At 38.1% G+C, this 22,379-nt stretch overlaps 1 protein-coding gene across 2 annotated transcripts in view; it reads left to right on the plus strand.

Moving 5' to 3' along the window:
• The first annotated feature begins 2,105 nt into the window (after positions 1-2,105).
• SFSWAP (splicing factor SWAP) overlaps positions 2,106-22,379 on the plus strand; it is a 36,444-nt gene continuing 16,170 nt past the window's right edge. For both annotated transcript variants that reach the window (XM_030958613.1, XM_030958612.1), the window contains exons 1-13: positions 2,106-2,509; positions 4,983-5,152; positions 5,673-5,810; positions 7,207-7,292; positions 10,030-10,255; positions 10,689-10,804; positions 11,649-11,784; positions 13,615-13,852; positions 14,198-14,329; positions 14,700-14,793; positions 17,003-17,177; positions 19,005-19,238; positions 20,759-20,949. In XM_030958613.1, coding sequence (XP_030814473.1) covers positions 2,256-2,509; positions 4,983-5,152; positions 5,673-5,810; positions 7,207-7,292; positions 10,030-10,255; positions 10,689-10,804; positions 11,649-11,784; positions 13,615-13,852; positions 14,198-14,329; positions 14,700-14,793; positions 17,003-17,177; positions 19,005-19,238; positions 20,759-20,949 — 2,190 coding nt within the window. In that variant the 5' untranslated portion in view covers positions 2,106-2,255. The remainder of the gene's footprint in view (positions 2,510-4,982; positions 5,153-5,672; positions 5,811-7,206; positions 7,293-10,029; positions 10,256-10,688; positions 10,805-11,648; positions 11,785-13,614; positions 13,853-14,197; positions 14,330-14,699; positions 14,794-17,002; positions 17,178-19,004; positions 19,239-20,758; positions 20,950-22,379) is intronic.

Here is a 22,379-nt window from a genome sequence, read left to right on the forward strand (position 1 = left end):
AAACAACATGGTCATCCTATCATATAAAGACTTTACAAGTCTATACTAAGCTCAGTGTATTTTTTTCTTACTTGTAGATATTAAAATTGGTTGTATTGTTAAATGTGGTAAAAAGGCATACCATGTGCTATGATCAGCACCACATTTTCTTCCCAGTGTTGGTGTAGAGTAAAAAAAAGGAAAAAAGTTTAATTTTTTACTCATGCTGGGAAAAAAGGGATGGGTGCTTTTTTATTCCAGTGCAAATTCATAATGCATTATGACAAACTTGCATAAATATATTGAAAATCTGTATGCAGTCTGTTTATGTTTCTCTTCTTTCCCTCAGGTACACAATAATCAGAAAAGAACTGTGGTGCAGTCGTCCTGTTATTTCAGAAACCTTTCTGAATCCCTCTTTTGATGAAAGGCTAATGATATGTGAACAGAGAGCTGAGAACATCACGTGCTGCAATATACAGAAAGATACTGCCCCAGCCCTCAAGCTTCGTTTTGTCCCTTTTCTCAAAAACAGACACATGATTCCCCTTTACCATTTCTTTATGTTGTTTTCAAGCGACTAAATTAACACAAATTTATTTTAAAGGCATTATCCCCATCCATTCATAATAATTCAGTGGGAACATTATCAACACCTGGTGCTTTATTGTTCCTGGGTGTTCTGGTCAGCTCTTTGTTCTTCTAGAAATGGCTCAGCTGTCTGCAAAATGCCTTACTGGATAAAATACTCCCTCCATCTTTCTGTAATTACATTCTTCTAACTAAGTCTTCCATTTTTGTCCCTTATCTGACCTATGCACTGTTCAGGTCCTTGTCTCAAATGCTGATATCCCAGGAAAATGGTCTGAAGCTATCTTATAATGCTGCCACTTCTACTGCACAGAGCCCTTTTTGCGCTGTACTATCTTCCTGCTGAATCCTTTGCATTACCAAAGGACTTAGGGAAGTCACAAAATCATCACCACACATTGCTTTCTTATAGTGCCCATCAAAAACTTTTTGTTTGTTTTGTTCATTTTATGTTTTTCTCCTACTCTTTTTTTTGACCCCAAGTGTTTTCAAGCTGGTATCAAATTGTTCCACAATGATCAAGTGCGTTCCCATCTGTACATTCAGCATCCTCTGATAAGCTCACATGGTAGGATTTCTACATGCGGATACAAACTATCCACCTCTCTTCCAGTGCTCCTGCATTTCTTCCCTCGCTATTTTACATATTTTAGCCCTTTCTGCACAATGATGCCAAGAGTTTTTCACGCATTCCACAAGCTCTGCCAGCATTTATGGGCACTCAGAAACTAAGGATATGGAATAATTCCCACTCTGAATCAGAAAACACCATGTGCTTCCTTACAGAATTTTATTATAAAATATACAAAACAACGTGTTTCTTCATACTTCTTGAAGAGTGATGAAAGTAATAACCGCGAAGTACGCAACTTTGAAAATTTCAGCCCAAGTCACACAGTTTTAGTAAAAAAATTCTCTAGTTTATAAACTTTCTTAAAATATTTTTAGTCAGTGCCCCAAGTCCTCCCTCTCCCCTTTCAAAGACTGGACGTGGCACTCGGTGCCCTAGTCTGCTTGATAACGTGGTGTTCGGTCATAGATTGGATTCGATGGTCTCAGAGCTCTTTTCCCAACCGCATGGATTCTGTGATTCCCACCCTGCCTCCCAGGCTTTCCCCTCGAGCTTCACGGGCGCAGCCTGAGGTTGATGCCCGCTTTGTGCCGCAGGTCCTTGCACTGCCTTGAGCCCCTCAACCTCCCCTGGGGCTCCAAAGAAGCGCGGCGGACACCAGGATAAGTTTCGGTTTTGTTTTTAAGCTCCTCGACCCCACCCCGGCCGACCCCGCCGCTCCCCGCCCGCCTCGGGCCCTCAGCGCGCCCGGCGGCACCGCTCCGCCCTCCGCCGTGCTGCACTTTCGTCACGGCCGCGCCCATGGCTCCACCGCCCCGCCAGGCCTCGACCGTTGTCACTGAGCGCGTAGTGTCCTCGCCGGTACCGCGGAGCCACGTTATCCTCAGATTTAACATTCGGGCTGCCGGAACTTGACTCGAATCTGCGGTCGCCAAAAGCCAGCCCGTCCCTGCGCCTCCAGCGGAACCGGAAGCGTCGCCATTTTGTTTCGGGTGATGGCGGCTGTGGTGCTCTGCGGCCGGGGGCTTTAGCGCGGGCCTGGCCGTGCGGGGACTCGCTGCTCGGACAGTCGGTGCTCCTGCGAGCCGCCTCCGCCTCGCTGCGCTCCCCGGTGATGTACGGAGGGCTCGGAGGGTCTCGACGGACTGCAGAAGAAGTAGGCCCGCCGCCCCTAATGTTGTTGTCAGGCGGGGGAACGGTGCCCGGCCCCCCCGGAGGAGGTGGAGGTGGAGGCGGGAGTAGCCGTGTGGAGCTGCTGGTGTTCGGCTATGCCTGCAAGCTGTTTCGGGATGATGAGAAGGCTCAGTACCAGGAGCAGGGGCGACACCTTATTCCTTGGATGGGAGACCCCAAGATCATGATCGATAGGTCGGTGTAACACAACCCCCAGACTGTGCTGCGAGATCTCCTGTGATAGCCTCTTTCTGTTCCCCCCCTTGTGCTGTGGGCAGTGAGGGCGGGGGTTGAGCAGATGGCTCGCTCTGGCAGGTGCGTCGGGATCTTCCGTGGCGAGGCTGGAGGCAGCTGCTCCCGGCACCGGGCTCCGAGGGTGCTCTGGGAACGCTGCAGGCTCCCCCCACCCCTCTGCGGGAACTTGGGGTTTCCCGCTCTCGCAGCGCTGGGAGGTCCCTCTCCTCCTGGCAGTCAGCGTGCGATGGGTCTTTCTGCTCCGCTTGTCAAGGCAGGTTCGGCAGGGTGGAGAGTGGGAATGATCTGTTCCTTTTCAGTGCAAACCACAAACATCCTCTTTTTTCGCTTGGAATCCAAGGGAGCCTGATTGTCGGAGTATTTGTTAGGCACATTGTATGTTCTGTAGGTGAGAATGGGGCAGTGTTGGGAGTGCAAAGGTGTTTATCCATTTTAAAGAAAATGGGGATTTCCTGTTTCTCCTACATAATCTGGCTGCAGGCTGTTGATGGGACACCCCAAAAGTAGTTCTTGGTCTCTTTACTTTTCCTGGTGCCATGATTTACTGTATCAGACAGAATGGATTTGATTTTGGGTGCTTGCTCTTGAAATTTTATGTCAGAGCTGGCTTCTTGGTTGTTCTGCCGTAGGTCCAGGTTCGTGGCCACAGAGAGTAATAGAATTGCTTTGATGTTTCTTCTGGTCTCTTGAGTTGTTTCAGCATTGCAGGGTGGGGTTTGGAAATAAACTCATTCAGAAAGGGTTACCTGAATGTTTTGTTGGACAAAGTGAAGATGAGAGATCAGGTTGGTTATGTTTGAGTGGAGCACTGAAAGAATAATTACAAGTTGTCGCTGACCCTGAAAACCTCAGTGGGAAAGATGGAAGGATTTTGGTTTGAAAAGGGACACATAACATACTATAGATATTTGTTCCCTCAGTTTCATCACTGCTTTGGTGCTAGACAGGATTTTCTTATTTTGACTTAAAAGCCATATTTGTTTTGGAAAAATGTCAGTAGGGGAAGGTCTTTTGATTGCCTTCCATAGGACTGGAGAAAAAAGAAAGTGGCCTTGCACTGTTTTGGTGCTTACACCATTAATGATCATTGTCATTGAAATAAATTTGTTAAATTGAAATAGACACAAAGGCAGGACAAAGCAACCATAAATATTTGTAGTTTTGTTTCATTTCGCATTTACACAGCAGTGGAAGTGTTGTGTTGCACACTTCTAAAAAATCAAAAATAATAATTAAAATAATTGCTGTGATTGATCTCATTCATAGGTAGAGGCGGGTTTCAGGGTGCTCTGCGGCAGAGCCCTGTTCACAGGTGTTACAGAAATTGTAGGGAGCAAACACTAAGTATGTGCATGTCTGTGCACACATACTGAAATACCAAATAACGTACATTTGTGAGTTAAGGCAGCTTGCAATTGCTAATCTTATAAACTCCTTTGGAAGCTTAGATTCCTTTTATCTCCAGCAGCAGGAAGTCTTCATTTTCACCATTTTGAGAAAAGCACATTGCTATGAGAAGACTTGGGTTCAAGTTTGCCTGTGGACAGAGCTTGATTAACCAGACCTATGTTTCATTTGCTTTTTGCTATAAGAATATTTACTTTCTTTGTTTTTGGTCTAGCAAGTTGGCACAAGTCAAGAGTTGTGTGTGGGAAGACACCTCAGCGGAGTCAAGCTTACTGTCATTTTACTTTCCAATCAGTTTCTCTTACTGATGCGTAAACATTATCCCAATGCAGTGCTTTTCCTGCAAATAAAGTGATTTCTTAGTAGAAAGGAACTGTACATCTTTGATCTTTGCCGATTTTGCGGTGAACCTCCTTAAATTGCATGTTTATGTTACTGTTCCTATGTATGTGTGTCTCTCTATCACATAACCCAGAACTTATTTCCTCAGCCAAATGGCTAGGGGCCGAGCCTAGCCATGATTTTACCTCCAATGGACGCAAGTTTCTATGGTGAAGATTTCTCCTGAGAGTTCGGGACTAGCAGAAAGAAGCGAGGAAATTTCGACCGTTTGGTTCTTACGGATAGGTATTTATGTACTCGGGTTTGTGTGAATGTAAGCTATTTGACTTTCCAGAAAAACGTATTTTGCAAGTGGCATTGATTGGTTGGTTGAAGCACGTACGGTAAGAGCTGTTAAGGAAGTGGATCCCACTTAAACTATTAAAGGATACCTTTGCCTTTAATTGTAATAATTTATTAGTTTCTTTGAGAGGAATTTAGACTATTAAACAAATTTTCGATAGTTGGTGACAAATGATTAGCAAAATTAATTGTAACTTCTAAAAGGGAGTATGCATTAACATATAAGTTGTTTTTTTTTTCATTTTTATTGGGTAAGTATTTAAGTAGTCGCATAAACCCAAGCCCTAAGTTCTTTGCATTGACCAGCTGTTTCATCCTGCAGGTATGATGGGCGTGGTCACCTGCATGACCTTTCTGAATATGATGCTGAGTATTCCACCTGGAACAGAGATTATCAGTTGTCCGAAGAGGAGGCTAGAATAGAAGCCCTCTGTGATGAAGAGAGGTATTTAGCCTTGCATACGGACTTGCTTGAGGAGGAGGCAAGGCAAGGTATTGCTCAAGGAATAACATGGTTATTTAAAAAAGCAGGTTTAAGTAAATTATTATGAAACTAAATTTACTCCTAATTTTATACTCTCTTTTTCTGATGTTATCTTGACAGTACCCAGTGGATTCGAAAAGCAGGAGTCTTTGCGTATGTGAGAGGACCCTAGGATAGTTTAACTGTAGATCCACAGAGAAATTGCCCAGATTCTGAGGACAGACTGGGACTTCAGACCCCCTAAAATAAACACATTCTTGTTCATTTTTAGTGTTGTTTAAAGGAAATTCTGTGCTTTTATATGCATAATTGCATTAGAATGTCTTAATCCACAGCCTGTGTCTCTTCGAGAAGAAATAAATGGTCAGCATGTGTACACTCTGTGTTTTTCTGTTCCATTTTTAATGACAGCTAAAATGATCATGAGAAAAGTTCTTATTTAAAAACTAAAGTAAGAAATATTACTTTTTTAAAAATAAATTAGTTTCTGAACCTGTTCTAATGTTGGTAATTGCATTTTTATTCAAGAGGAGGAATATAAAAGACTCAGTGAAGCTTTGGCAGAGGATGGTACCTATAATGCAGTGGGATTCCGTTATGGCAGTGATTATTATGACCCTTCAGAACCCACTGAAGAGGAGGAGCATCAGCCTGCAAGACAAAGAGGTATGGGGTTAAAATAACAAGGGTTAATTGAAAGGGGGGGACGTAGCATTTCTGTCTTGCATTTGAGAGTTTAAAATATATGTGTGCTATTAAAAAGCAGTTAAAAATTCTGAGAACATTTCATCAAAGTCTTTATGGGACTCTGTTACTGAGTTTTTGAAGACTTTGTTCTCTTTGAGCTTAAAAATGTTTTCCTTCTATGGCACAGTCAATACTGCAGTAGTCAGGGAATTTAATTCTGCTGTCATGCCGATTCTTAACAGAAAAAAATAGTAATTCCTTACATTGGCTGTCTGCTAACACTGTCTTTCTCAGTCAAGATGAAAAATATCACTGCAAGCATAAAATAATAACTAATAAGAATGTATATATTTAAGTTCTGATTTTGTCATCTGAATTGCTATAAATGAGTCTGTCTTCAGCTTAGTGTGCCTTGCTCCATGACCTCAAAAATACAGAATTCAGTTGTCTTGTCATCTATAATTCCAGTAACTTCATACGTTCTTTAGGAAGGTTTCAAATGTTGTTGAACTATGTCTTAGTAAAGTGAGGATTGTTTAATTAACAATTGGGTTGCCCAACTATATCTTGGTGGGTTACTGTGATATGTGGTTTTTTTTCCTCCAAGTTGCAGTGCAAGATCATTTTAGGTGCTAAAGTTTATTTAGTGTTTTTTGCTGTGTCTGAGAGATCGTGTACTTTTGTACTGAAGCAGAATTGATTGTCTTTTCTGTGGTTTAATTAATATGTTTAAGACCCTATAACCAAATACTGTTAGCTGGAGCTGCTGCCAAAAGAAACAGTCTATTCTTCTTGTCTGCTGCTCTTTCCTTCTTTCTTTGCTGCTAAAATTTCTCTGTACCTTTGTGGAGTTAAACTGTTTGAGGTCACTACAAAAAACAAAACAAATACAAACCCACCAGAAAGTAACCAAACAAGTGAATTCCCCTTGTTGCATGGTTTGTCCTCAGTAATCACTGGGACATCTCATTCCTTACGAGGTTGTTCTGTTTCCACAGCTCCCATGGTCAGGTGTTCCTGCACTTGTTCTAATCTGTCAGAGGAAAAGGGGAATACAATTTCTCTTAAGGCTAGTGGAATAGATAATACTATAAGATACTTTAAGAAGTAAACTTTTTACTTCAATTATTATAAAAATCTGTAAAGCAGAGTATTTTCAGAGGAATATTTCTGCTATAGCAAATAGTGGAATGTAATACATGTTATTCTTTTAAACCATATTTAAATGTCTTCAGTATAAATGCTGTTTATATTGCTGCATTTGATTAATTCCTTGATTGCACATCATTTTAGAAATACTTTTTTTCAAAAATTTTTTAATTATTTGTGTATTTTGTTTTTTTCCCTAAATACTTTGTTCTGGCATTCCTTGCAGAAATGGTTCAGACAGAAAATACAGAGGAAAATGAGGAACCTTTTGTTGCCCCTCCAGGACTGAATGTACCTTCTGATGTGGAACTGGTATGTGTACATGTAATGCAGCCTACACTTCTGCCAGCTTTTGAGCAGTTGATGGTGCTCTGTTTGGTAGTTGGGTTCGTTTTTTTTCAATTAACTTTTAGCGTGGTACATTTTAAATTATTCTAATGCAGTAAGTTAATTTCAGATGTTCTGTTGTGAACTCTTGAGTTCCATGAACACCCTTGAATCTTCTTTTTCACACTGAAATGATTGCTGTGCTTATGCTAACTGCATTTGGTATCACTTGTGATGTTATTTTAGCCAATGCAGAGAAGAGGCAGTTGTTCTTGGAATGGATACTTGCTGAGATGTAAGATTCAACATTCCAAACATAAAGGACCATTAAACTAAAAGTTTGCTTGTGTTCAAGAATTCTTTTCTAGAATCTTTTTAATTAACTGATCAAGTGTTAATGCTGTATATAAAACTAGGATATTCAAGGACAAAAACAGTAATTTATTTCTAGCGAAGTCTGAAATACCTTGAAAGTATTAGTACATAGACGCGCCTTCCTTCATGTGATGTTGCTAGAATTTGCTATGTGTTCTGTAGACTTAATTGGACTTGTGTATTTTTCTTGAAGGGAGCTGAACAGACACCTGCTTGAGTACAGGCCTAACTATAAGGGTTTTCAATGGATTTAAAGTTTCATAAAAGATGCTGGAAAATCAGGTCATATTCTTTCTTGTATAACTGTGGTCATGAAAGTGTTAATTTACTTGTGGACTCAACTTGGTATTCTCACCTTGATAACATTGGCCAGTGAAGATTCAGAACATTCCTTTAGAATAACTAATATTGAGCACAGAGTATTTGTGTGTTTCTATTTTTCATTAGCTTTTATTTAAAGAACCTTGAGTTTTCAGAGAAGTGGTTCTTATTTTGCATTTTGAAGCTGTTTCCAAAATGTACCTGCTGGTGAAAGAGTGTTGGTTTAGATAGCTGCCTGTCTTGAGTTTTTTTTCTGAAATTTAGGCTGTATTTCCTATGTACATTGCCTAGTGCAGAAGTAATTTCTCAGTCAGCTGTTGGACTCCAGTATATTCACATAGACAGAAAGCAAATAGAGGTGTATTTGGTTTTGATTAAAGTAAAAATAAACCAAACAAGCATCAAAATGTCTAAACAGCAGTTCTGAAAGCAATGTATACTTAACCTTGGATTGGGAATTGTGAGAATTTTTTTGGTAAGCCTTGATTTGTTGTTGCTGTTCTATTCAAGTCATTCAGCTTTACCGTAGAAGATATTTATTCTGTTTAAATTTAAGAAATTTGAGAATCAGCTTGCTAGACTGGGAGACTTTGCTCCCAGTCTGCAAGATGCAGTTCAATAAAGACACATACTTTATATCTCCTGTAATAGAGATCAATGCAAAGTGGAAATATTTGTTGAAGACAAGCCAGGCAGCAAAAAAAAAAAGAACTATGGAATGTTCAGTGTATGGGAGCTCCAGTTGCAGCAGTAATGTCATTCTGGAATTTAGAATGGAAGAACTGTGAGAAGCAGGCCAAAGGTCTTCCACTGCTTAAAAGTGATTATGGGCAAAGATGATTGTTCTTCACCAGGACACTTTTAAGAAGTCTGTGGATGCTTTTGAAGTGGGCTGTTAAAGGAAATTTTTGCTTAATAACTTCTGAAGAGACATAGAGAAAAACTTGATACATGATGTGAAACTGATAATGCACAAAATGTTACGCGTTTGTTAGAACCTCATTGCCTCTCATTAAAGTAATATTTGCTGGGGTTTTTAGCAGGACATATAAAACTTGAAACAGCTAGTTATTTTTTATATTGAACATGTCCTGGTAAAGGATCCAGTTGGCAGAAAACAGCTTTTAAAATTGGACTGTTTGATAGTATTCAGACTTTTTTCCCTATGTGGAGCACCATTGTCTCAAGTGTTCCCAATCTTCTGAGAAATATTTTTTGAGGTTTGCAACATAGCTGTGTATCTGTGCAGTAAAAATGCAGAGCTAAACCAAATTAATGTGACACTCCAGTCTTCATAGGCACACAGATTGTTTTTTTACAGTTTACTGAGTACAAGACGAAACAGCTGAGTATGAGATTAAAAGCAGTGACTAATGTTCATTCATTCTTTAACTGTACTCTTGTTCTCTTCACGTCTTGGGTTTCATAATCACACTGCTTCCTAGGGATTTCTGGAGTGAAAAAGCAAGGATGCTGCTAAACTTTATTTACTTTATCTTTTGCTTTATTGCTGCAGCTTTCAATGACTCTTCAAGGGAATGGACGTGGGAATTGTAGTTTGTATGTTGGTCTTGAGAGGCAACATGTTCTTCCCAAGCAAATATGAAGTAAGAAATTTCTAGTTAGGGAGCAATATTTGTGCATTCAGAGATAACAGACTTAAGGACAGCTTGTGGGAAGGAAACCGTACATGTCGAGTCTTTGGAGCACCTTGAGATATTGTAGCACCAAGGTCATCCAGGATCTGTTGCCTTCTTCAGTTTGGTGTTCAATGCAGAAACAGCTGTGCTGGTAAAAGAAGAGGATCTTGCAAAAGGAATGGATTGAGCAGCTGAGGAAGTTTGGGACTGTTTTGGTTATTGTTTTAGGGCTGATGTACCATCACTAGTTTAAAGTGATTATGAAACTTAAGTTGCTAAAGAAAGCCGAGAAGGACAGGGAACTACTTTCTGATTCCCTTTGGAGTTCTAACACACTGTACAAGCTGCTTATGAAAATACAAATATGTCTTACTTTACTTTCACAGCCACCAACGGCAAAAATGCATGCGATCATTGAGCGAACTGCAAACTTTGTGTGCAAGCAGGGAGCCCAGTTTGAGATCATGCTGAAAGCCAAGCAAGCACGCAACTCCCAGTTTGACTTTCTGCGGTTTGATCACTACCTCAATCCCTACTACAAGTTCATCCAGAAGGCCATGAAGGAAGGACGCTATGCGGCTCCTTCAGAAAATAAAGCTGACGAGAGAAAACGTGAGTTGTTCCTTGGGAAATGCTGGTTTCAGGATGGGAATCAGTGAAACAGATGCTGGTCATTTTGTTAAAATAGCCATGTTTTTCTGGAATTCCACAGCAGCTGAGATTGATGTGATGATTCAAAATTTTGCTTAAATTGGAGATTTAAAAGAAAAAATATTGTTTGTGGAAACTTTCAGCTACAGGAGCTGCTAGGATGTGGAAGTTTTAGAAACATTCATATAGCTCAAGTCCAACAGAAGGTTGGTCTGTCTATTTAGGGTTCAGTTTTATTGATGTTAGGCAATATCTTGGATCTATGCTTTTGTGACCAAGCTGATGTATATGAATGATGGTTTCCTAAGAATTCATGCTTATCCTGTATGATCATTCTCCCCCAAAGCAAGATCGTAGCAAACCCAAATAAAATTCAGACATTGCTTTTATTTAGACTCGAGAGTCAAATCTGAGGAAGATGATGATGACGATGATGACGATGATGGAAATTATCTTCATCCAAGTCTTTTTGCATCTAAAAAATGCAGTAGGCTTGAAGAGCTCATGAAGGTACTTGACATTATTAAAATTACCTTTTTATCTTCTAAAACACCTGATTCATGGACACAAAAATTCTAATATGCTCAGGTCTTTTATGGACAGAGGTCTGGGGTTCTTTTCAGACTGTAATTTAAGTCTGTTTTGGTAAACTTTTGAGTTACCTTTTCTCTAGTACACAAATTGTTATTTTTACATTTCCAAGGAATTAGATTTCTGTTGCTGATGCCCTCTGGTATTGAGGGCACCACTCAAGGATTTATCCTACAGAACCTGTGTTGAAGCAAAGAGATTAAGGTATTTAGTGCCTTCTGTATATAAGCTGAGAGAGATATCTTTTTCTTCTTAGATTTTAGTAGAAAAAATGTTGGCATGAAATAACAGTTCCAGCAAATAATAGGTCACCAGAATTTGCTGCTCATTAAATGTAAATTTTGCTAGATGTGTTAGTTGTTTTTATTTTCTGAGACTGAGCAGCGATGGAATAGTGGGAGTTACAGACAGTTGTATGTGTCTGAGGCTTTCAGAGGAATGGCTGTGATGCTGTCTGATATTTAGACAAGGCAGGTTTTGTGCCTTTTCCCAGACATGGCAGTCATTGGCTAACAGTAATAACCGTTTTTTTTCTGTCATTAATTTCTGTTTACACGAAAATTATTTTGTCTTGTTTTTCACTTATTTTCAAATACATTGATTCAGATGTGAGAGCTGCAAAAACAGTAACTTCAGTGTTTGCACATAATTACTGATGTCTATTAACATAGATAAATTTGCTTTCCCAATTATGTTGATGCTACTGTTCTTAAAATATGTACTTCCAATTTTAATCTTTTTTCCTACTTCAAAATATTTTCAGCCTTTGAAGGTGGTAGACCCTGATCACCCCCTTGCAGCACTGGTGCGCAAAGCACAATCAGATAATAATTCATCTACGCCACAGTCAACAGACGGGGCAGCTGTGCAGACATCGCAGGCAGAATATTCCTCTGATTGTAAGTGCTTTGTGAGGAGGCAGCTGGTGGTATGTTTTGATGAATTGTGTGTGCATGCTGGTGGGAAGAGAATAAGTTTGGCTTCATGCTTCATCCTGTGTATTTGTTCTTTTGCAATCTTCTGAATTTTTGAAGTTCTATTCTGAGTGTCTGTTGAGTGGCAGCTCAGGAAAACCAGGAATGGTGTGGGGGGTTGAGCAGGCAGGAGGCCAAGTCTCCAGTCTGTGAGTACGTTTAGTACAATACCCTTATTACTATATTATTTTGTTCTTGCAGATTTTGTAAATTCTGATACTTAAAAAGATAGTCAAGCTTAAATGAGTTTATGTGCCTCTTAATTCTTTTCAGCTTTCAGAATTCTGAAAGTCCTTGATTCCTTAAATATAGAAATGCAACTTACCCTTTAATTTATGGGACTGACAATATAACACTACTGAGATATAAGAAAACTTGTAGTGAAGCTGTTGCTACAGTAGAGTTTCATGTTATTGTACATTTGTAAGTAATGAGTAGTGTGGTGCTGATTGAGTTCTTGGTTTTTCAGTAGCATTGCTGCAGATCAGTTATCACCATAATAACTGAGTTGATTTTTATGCATTATAGATTCAGAACCCCCAAAGGATTACAGGTGTTGTCAGTGTAATGTGTATATGCAAGGAAGTAATTTGTATTTAAAACTGTACCATAAGGGAATCTTAAAATCAAAGTAAGATTTCTGTGAAGAAATTAAAAATCACTGGTTATTTCAAGAAAGAAAAAAATCAGAATAAGTATCTTAATAGAACAGAGCTAGTCAGCTTTTTGATTACTTTCATGTCAGATTTGAACCTGAACGTATATGATAGAAACTGGGAGATTATAATTTAGTACCAAAACTAGGTCAGTTTGCAACTCCTCTCCCTGCTTTTAAAATGTAACAGAACTTTTTCTGTTCTCATTACAGTTTATTCTTTGAAGAAAGTAAATACTGCCACATGAGAATGTTTATGAAACTTTTAAGATAATAATTCATTGAAATCTAGTGCATTGATTAAACCTTGCTTCTAGAAATGCAAACTCTTACTGTAATTAATTTGAAATATTTTACATTAATATTTTTTTATACATAGTTCTTCTGCAGAAAACACATTTATATGGTGGATACTTCTTGTAAATCTATTAAGCTGATTAGAGCATTATAAAATACTGTCCTTAAAGGAAGATAGAAAGAAAGACATAATAAGCTTTTGCACTCTCAAGCAATACTTAAAATCAGAAAAGCCTGTAATGTGAAGAACGTGTTCAAATGCATGGTTCATTTTGTTGCTGTTGATTTGCAAAACCTGTCTACTTTTTGAGGTTTAAGTAAGTAGGTGTGTCTCCTATATATATTAATATAGGGGTTTAATATGTGTATAGTGATTCTAGTGGTTTAGTTTGTTAATGCTAATTTTGAATATATGCACATTTCCTTCTTAATGAAAACATAGTTTTATGGAGTTAAATTGCCAGACGTGAATTAGATTAGGAAGTGTTATTTCATACTAGCTCCTTTTTAAATACGCCTACTCTAGTTCACTTCTGTATTCACATCTATGACCTTCAGTACATTTGCATTCTGTCCCTTAATCTACATATTTGTTACTCATCCTAAATTTGTTAATATGAGCCTTTCTTTTTTTGCTTTGTGTTTGATTGATTGTTGGTTTTTTTTTACGCAAGAAATGAGATGCCATTTCATAGTGTGTTGTGTGAATCTGAATTCTTTATGTGTTTGTATTTACGTAATAATGCATTTTGTTGGGTGGTTTTCGTCTAATTAGAAGTTTGTTCTTAAATGTGTCTTTGTAGCAACTGTGGCAGCCATGTATTACAGCTACTACATGCTCCCTGATGGAACCTATTGCCTGGCTCCTCCACCGCCGGGAATTGATGTCGCTGCCTACTACAACGCCCTGCCCCCCGGGGTGACTGTGTCCAGCACTACAGGGGTAGGGACAGTTCCTCCCCCTCCCGGTACCACACCCCCGCCTCCCCCAGACACAACTGACAGCACCAGTGGGTTGGCTTCCACCACGACATCTACAAGGTACCAAAGACAGATTTGCTTGTTGACTGGGGGAGTCTTGTTCCTGCACTTCAGTACGGAGTGTTTAGCAAGGGTTCTATTATTGAATCAAGCTATTTTAACTGCGTGATGAACACAGAGAACAAACATCTCTGTATTGTTTGTTCAGGGATTTTTTGTTGGTTTTGTTTTGGTTTTTGTTTGTTTGGGGTTTTGTTTGTATTGCGTTTGGCTGGTTGGTTTTGGGTAGGTCTTTTGGGTTTGGTTTGTTTTCTTTTTTGTTTTCTTTTTTTTTTTTCTGTTAAAGCAAGAGTCTGAAAGATTTTTGTTCTATTTTTAAAAAACATTTACTTGTGATGTTTTCAGCACAATTGCTCCAGTGGTTGCCATTATACCTCCACCTCCAGATATCCAGCCTGTCATTGACAAGCTAGCAGAGTATGTTGCTAGGAATGGGGTAAAATTTGAAACTAGTGTTCGTGCCAAGAATGATCTCAGGTAAGAGAAAATGTTATTTAAACTGCTATTTCAAAAGCTAAGGTTTTAATTTTTTAAGATATTAAATTGCAGGACATGCAGGTTTTGAGAAGTATTATTGTTTGTTTGCTTGTTTGTTTAATTGAAATTTAGGGATGTACTTAATGGCAATGGAAAAGCATTATGGCTCAAATTATCAAAACAACCAACCTGTCAAAAATGTCTCTAGTAAGCACACTCTGAATTCATATCCTCTGAAGTTTAGGATTAAGTAAGAGTGCTTCCAAACATCAAATAACAATCCATTTGCTAGAGAAGACTAGTTGGTAAGGAATTGTTAGTATTAGCTATGTTCATGTGCATCTTCACATGCTCGGTTTTCTTTCAATAGGTTTGAATTCCTGCAACCATGGCACCAGTATAATGCATATTATGAATTTAAAAAACAGTTCTTCCTTCAAAAAGAGAGTGGTGACAATTGCCAGGTACATGTATTTTTATATATACTTCTATTAAAAATGCAGTAAATGTGAGAAAAGGACTTACCAGTTGTCTTACCATGAGATATTTTAAAAGTGGAACACTGAGTTAGGAAGAAATTGATCAGCAAAGGATATGAATGCTTTTTTTTTGTTTTGTTTTGTACAGCATTAAAGTAAGGATCTGTGAGGTGGTGTGATATTTAATTCTTGCTTTTTACTATATGCCACTCCACTGTGGCTGTAATATAAAGTGACAACCTGAAAATCTTCTGGCTTTCTATACGAGGGAAAATATGCTTTGTGTGGGTTTAGAGCTTTGTAGGATTGTGATTAGTGTTCTGCTGTCAGAAGGGTTAGCTATGGCTGTTAACCCCCATACCTTCCCATATGCTTCATCCTTCTTTGTACAACAGTAGCACAGACGCTGGAGGAGCTTTCTGACATGCCTTTTTCTGAGGGAGGTTTTTGTTAGAGTCCAGTCATGACTGCAACAATACTGAAGCTTCAGAATCTCACAGCAGTTTGCTACTTGCTTTGCTTCTTCTAGTCCATGTTATTAGAAAGTGGTAGCCAGACTTGGCATCCATGTTTTTAACTATTCTCATGTTAGATAATTAGATTGTTCTCTTACTGAAAAGAAAATTGCAAATAATATCAGAACTACATTATCTGATGTTAACTTTTCATGGGAAAGAGCTATTTTTTTTTTAGGCCCTATGTCATTTGTCATCTCAAGGCTTAGATTGGGGAGCCTTAAACTGAAGAAGGTAGGCCTGTGGGTAAACTCCTCGGAATTGCTTTGTGGAAAATGAAGAAATTCAGTTATGGTTGCTGTTTGGAACACTTGTGTCTGATGTTTTGTTTTAATAGTGAAAAAATGTTTTGGAAACACTATTTATAAAGATAAGTTGTGGTAAATATGATCTTATTCAGCTGATAAATTACAACCAAAATTGTCCTGTGCCACAATGCTGACTGTTGTTCTACAAAGTGTTATTTGCAAACCAGTGGGTTGAATTCATAATACTTACATAATTAATAAGGACTTGTTAACATGTAGATGGGGGGAAATTGTACACTAACCAAAGCATAATAGTAAAGGATTCATTTCCAATGTTCAAATGAGTACAGCTAAAAAGAAGCTGAAACTGGTTTAAGTCCCTTGAGGTCAAGCACAGCAATGCATATTTTTGTACTGCATGGCTTTGTAGATAATACCATTCTCTTCAGTTTATTAAAATAATGATTTTGATATTATCTTTATGCTCTAGTAATATATGTATAGGCAACTAATGCAACTGGTGCTTTTCCTTTTGGCCATTAAAATTAATAAGAAACCGTACTACTGACTTCAGTAAATACAGGGTGGAGTGCTTGATTTCATTGTGCTTTTCCCCTTTGAAGACCTTCAGAAATCAGTTCTGTTGGTCAGGGAATGGCTGCAGGGGAGATCTGCTAAATGTCTCAATTGCAACGTTACGTATGCTTAACAGCCAGAGCAACCAAACTCTTGGTTGACTATGTTAAATTACTTAATGTTATCACACGACTCACTGTGTAAATACTTTGAATGTTCTATAATATCCTGCTTGAAATTTTTTTGCTGTGAGTTCAGAAATCATGCTGAATGATTCAGTCGTGTAATGGTAGAACCAGTAATTCTTCCTTGAAAATCTCAGCACATCTGTTGCAACAAAAAACCTTGCTAGGCCCAGTGTTCTTCAGCAGGATGTTGGAACAAATCAAACATTATTCCTGTGAAATCTGATTCTGTGAAAAATTTACATGCAGTTGTACATGAGGAAAAAGTGTTACAAGCTTTCACTCTCTCCCTTTGAATTGACTTTATGGATTTGGTTTGGGACCCTGGAAATCAAGACCTAAATAAATATACAAAAGAAGTACATGCTTTTAGGGTCTAATTTTACAAATATAATTTTAAAAGAGTTTTAGCAAAAGTGTATCAGCTGAAGAACATTTTTTTTTGCTGTAAAATAACATGTTCTTACTGTAGGTCTGGAGGTTTTACAACCTGTGGGTTGACATGGGGCAGAATTGTGGTCATGAGTGCTGAGTGATATAAAATCACCTCTAGTGTGATTAACTGATAATGTGATTTTTCAAATGGCTGACAAAACTGCAGCTCCACAGACATTGTATTAATGATTTCATAAGTATCCTGTTAGTAATTCTGCTCATTTCTTTTGAAAAGGGAGTGTCTTCTTCTGAAGATGTTCCAGCAGATACTGCCAATGATACACCAAGTGAGACTCAATTTGGAGATGAACATGCACCTGAAGATGCATCTGAGCCAAGTGCTAAGGGAGTTCCAGGAACTAAAAAGGATATTCCTTCTAAAGCTGTCAGTGATGGTAAACTGGTGAAAGGTATGGAAACATGATTTATTGGGCATGAAAATATTTCATAACATATACATAAAAAAAGAAAAGACATCAGGGGAAGGTAGGGAAAAGAATTTCATCATGTGAAAAATACATTTTCACTGAAGGCATCAAAAAATGTCTGCAATAAGTAATTTGATTGCTTTCATATTTCTTTCTTATCAGACTATCAGGTATTTATGGTCTGACACAATAAATTGTTTTACTTCAGTTTTGTGCAAAGTTGAAGGCTTTCATCAGTGATGCCAGTAAAATCTTTTTTTGTCATTTTCAACTTGACAGTTACAAGTTTTGTGGAAGAGCAGAATCATTCATTCTGAAGAAAAGCAGTGGTCTTATTTGAAAGGATACATGTGGAAGATGCATTGTTGCTCATTCTTCCCGTGTTGTTATGCATTAGTTATGCTGGAAGAAAAGGCCCTTTTCATTTCTAAATGAAATGTTTTTACTCTTGCAGTCATGGCAGCAGAGGGACAGAACGGGAAGATCTCTGGAAGCCACTCAAAGCTAGCTAGCACACTATTAGTGTCCTGAGTTGGAGAAATTATTGTTTATATCTGGGAGCCGATTTATTGTCCTGTCAGGAGAAGATATGTTAAAAATTCTTATTTTCAGTAAAACCTAAAAGTGTGCATCTTTTAACTGGAACTGAAAGCCACTAAAAAAAAACAAACAGAAAAAGCACTCTTTAACTGGGCTTCCATGAATGGAAACTTCCTTCCTGCCACCTGAGTGGCTTACCTAATTACTGATAATTTTATCTACTCCCTGTGGTTCTTTGGAATGCTCTCTTCCCGCTTCTCACTGTGCTCGCATTTCCTCCACAACCAGCAAACACTGGGCTCTTTGCTGTGGCTGTCTGACTTTCCAGACTCTACAGTTTCTTCTCTGAGCAGGCGGAGTAGCTTCCCTGGAGAAGGAACAATCTTCCCTGCCTTCAAAGATGCCTTATTGAGAGCTGCAATGTACACCAAGAAATATGTATTGTTTCTGTTGTCCTGCTATTAATAAGTGGCAAACTGGAGCCTGTACTTTAATAGTAGTAATCTGCTCAAATTTACATAATGGAATATTACCAATGAGTCATTTTGTGGCAATCTGATTCCTATAAACTTATTTTCATTTCCTTTAATATGGTACAAATCCCACTTTATTGTAACCTAAATGCAGTACTTGCCTCCAAGACAGACATAGCATCCATACTAGACTTTTCTTCTGCCTCTGAGGAAATAAAATCCCATTTTAGGATTTGTTCAATCCCATGAAAAAATTGGAAATCACAGTTACCTCTTCTCTTGGAATTCTGGGGTTCTTTGTTTCTGAGCCTATTTCTTTACCCTGTTATTACCAGAATCAAAGCTTATCTTTTATAAACTGTGGTATGTAATGTAATTACTGTATTTAAATTTCCCTAATCGCAATCTCATAGGGCATATATGCAAAAGCATCTTGAGGAACATAAGTATTGCAGCAGACTGTAAGGTACTAGGTAGTGAGAAATTAAATTCTTCTATTCTTTTTTCTTAAAAGTGTTATTTTTGATAAATGGGTTAGAGATTAGTGCCAGGTTTTTGGTTGGTTTTTTTTTTTGAGATCTTTAAACAAAATGGGAAACTTCCCATGTTGCAATGTTTAAAAACACAGAAAGAGAAAAAATGGATTATGTTGTCCTTTTCACCAAAATAATTAGCGTTATAGGATGATGACTTTTTTTGTGGTATAGTCTGCAGGAGTAATGGGTAAAGTCAGGAAATTGAACCTGCCTTCTACTGTAGTCTAATGATGCGTGGAATCTTACCCATTCATTCACAGCATCCTTTGCTCCAATAAGCTTTGCAATCAAGGCCAAAGAAAACGACCTTCTTCCTTTGGAGAAAAACCGTGTTAAATTAGATGATGACAGTGATGAGGAGGAAGAGGAGGGAAAGGAAGGCCAAGAGAGTGCTAACAGTGCATCAAACCATACTCCAGCAATTACTGCTCCTTGTACTGCTCCTGAAGAGAAAAAGCCTCAACTTACACAGGAGGAGTTGGAAGCTAAACAAGGTATTCCATGCAGCACTGACAACAAAATGGATTGAGTCCTTCACACAAACTGCAAAACGGCCATGTGTGACATTCTAGGTGTTTTGAATATTTTATGTGTCTTGTTAATAAGAACCAGAATTTTGTTCCCACAATTTCCTCCTTATTTTTAACAATGAGATCTTCATTGGTTGCTCAGACAAAGTCGAACTTAGAGCACACAGGGGTGGTTGAATGCTTTGTCCTAATGCCTGATCTTTCTGAATTTTGTTTTGATTTTCATTACAACCTTCTAGTAAAGCACTGACTGTGTAGTTTCCAGATTGCATTAACAAAGCCCAGTAAAGACATACCTGTTTGTCGCTTTCTTCAGCGAGCAGTGAATTGCTACAAGCTATTTTTCATTTATATAGCACGCCCATATAGACTTATATTGCCTTGTTGATGTTTTGTTGCTGTTATAATGCAATGCCATTAAATCTCTGTATGGGTTTTTCCTGTTACTGTGTTAATGTGCATTAGGGCAGAAGGGCATGCTGTGTGGATTTCAATGAAATAATGCTTTAAAAGAAGCCAGTTTCACCCATTCCTCCCCAAGGCTGTTTCACAGCAGAGTGTGCTTATTAAAGTGGATGTTCTGTCAGTATTTACCGGCTTAAAAATTCAGTATTTCTCACAACTATGAGTATGCCACCGGTATATAGTTTTTCACTTTCAAAATGGTGGTTTTTTGCTTCTAAGTAGCAGTGGCTTTGTAAACTGCAGTAGCACGAAGTATGCTGTGGTGTTACATATCTAAAGCAAATATGAAATTTTTTGTATGATAATAAAAATGAAGTGTAAAACACATTTAGGAAGATCTGTGTGTTGAAAAACCTGTGAACAAAACAATCTGGTTGCTTTGTACATATACCAAGCACAAAAATGAAAGTGAAAGGTGAAAAACATTACACAAAGTATAGCTGTTAGGTGCATAGTTAAATCAATTCGCTTATTCTCTTCATGTAATCACATACAACATGTAATCACACACACCAAAATCTGCTGGTTGTAACAATGATGAAACAGTTTCTGAAAATTTCTGGAGCAGCTCTTTCTATAAACATATTAACATAATTTAAATAGGGATGGAAACTGTGAAGATTACATCAGTGGAAAGAGCAAACTGGAGAGTTAGCATCACTTTAAGACTTAAAAAGCTTCTGATTGTATGGTGCTAGTTTCTTTAGATAGCTTTTATAAATCGAAAAGGACAAGTATCCTGAATAATCAGGATTGGATTTTCTTGTAATTTAAAGTTAGAAGTTTTTCCTTCACCTTCACTGCTTTACATTAAGCAGATGATGTATCTATTAATTAAGATGCTTGGAGTTTCTTAATTTCAAGCTGATGTTCTTATCATGTCATTGAATGGCTATATTGGGAAGGCTTGAGAATGGCTGGAGGGGCTGTTTGTGATGGTGATGGATGTTTGTTTTAAGGAAGCTTGAGTTCCCCAAGCATGACTCGCTCTAAACTTAATGCTTAATTGTCTTTTTTAGCAAAGCAGAAACTAGAGGATAGATTAGCAGCTGCAGCAAGGGAGAAACTTGCACAGGCTTCCAAAGAATCCAAGGAGAAGCAGCTACAAGCAGAACGCAAAAGGAAAGCTGCCTTGTTCTTGCAGACCCTGAAAAACCCTTTGGCAGAGGCAGAAACTGAGAAGATAGAGGAGAATTCCTTCAGTAGTGAGGTAAGCAAGAAATAAATTTCTCTTTCCCACAAAGCTGGTAGAAAACTTACCTCTAGAATGTGAATCTGACGGTGTGTTATGAACTTGACTGATAAAATAGAAGCTTTTCTAAATGGAGAGAAATTTTAATTTTAAACACTGTTAAGTTTTTTCCATTATCTTACGTATGACTCTCATGTGTCATTAAAGAACTGGTAGAGAAGTAGGCTGCACAATTCCTAGGTCAGTTAGACACGTACAGAAAGGAAAAGGAGCTTCCATGTTTTAATTATGTACTAGTGAACCAAGTGTTGGAATGCTCACCTTGCAAGAGTATTGGGATGGCTTACTTAAGCTGTGAAACTTTCTTATTTGATGTGTATATTGATGGTTTTGCTGTACATTACAAATATAAATATTGTTGAAGTAGAATCTTGGGTTCCTGGGTTTGGAATTACATTGCTTTCAGAAAAGCCAGTAAAATCACTCTTGGTTGCACTAGTCAAGCAAAAGGTAATCTCTGGATACCAATGGAAAATTTAAGCTATTGATTGTGACAGACTGGCTACAAGAAATAATGACATGGCTTTCAATTGTTTCCTTTCCCTCAGAAAGAATTCCAGTACCTAGCAAGTAGTTCATTGCCCAGTTCTCAATTTTTCCAAATAAATCATGGATTACCCCTCAAAACACTTTCAAGAGAACAGTTGAAAGAGACATACCTGCAGTTTAGGTGATCCATATCAGCAGAGAGTAGCAGATAGTGAATTAAGTGTGGTCACATCCCAAAAGAGATCCTGTTTGGGTTTTTCATTGCTACTGCTAACAAGTTTTACCTGACACAAGTGTTCAGTACTTCTCTTTTCAGTTATATATTGAAGAGTGAATGCAAAGAGACAATGACGATGCAAAATTCCCCATATTTGCAGTTCTGCTCTTTTTCCCAAGGGAATTTGTCAAGGACACGGACATTTCTAAGCTAAGGATCCTTTGATATTTTTCTTTAAGAGAATGCCTGAAATAACCAGTGAGAGCTGACTCTTTTTCAGAAGAGCAGATGAGTGTTCTTGCTCACATCTGAACTTACTGAAGTTCTAAGCTGAACTTGCTAGTGAACTTCTCAACAAAAAACTACATCCTATCCCACTTCTCAGTAAATTGAATGTCTAGAAACTTCTTTTTCTTCTTCCACAGAAGTACAGTCTCAGAGAAGGCATCTATTTTTTCTTACACAAAAAATTCCAGTGTATTTGAGAATTTTAAAGTAATCAGTTTCACTGTTTCTTACCAGTAGAAATTGTTTATTATTAAAGGGTTTATTTAGAATTTCAGATGTGTATTTAAATGTTTTCTGATGTGACCTTGCTTTTTAAAAATAAATTGGCTATTGTATTGGGAGTGCTTGTACTGTTTTAATGAACAGTCAAAAATGCCATGATGTCTTTGGAAGT

This window comes from Camarhynchus parvulus, chromosome 15 (assembly GCF_901933205.1).
Source record: "Camarhynchus parvulus chromosome 15, STF_HiC, whole genome shotgun sequence".
Lineage (NCBI taxonomy): Eukaryota > Metazoa > Chordata > Aves > Passeriformes > Thraupidae > Camarhynchus > Camarhynchus parvulus.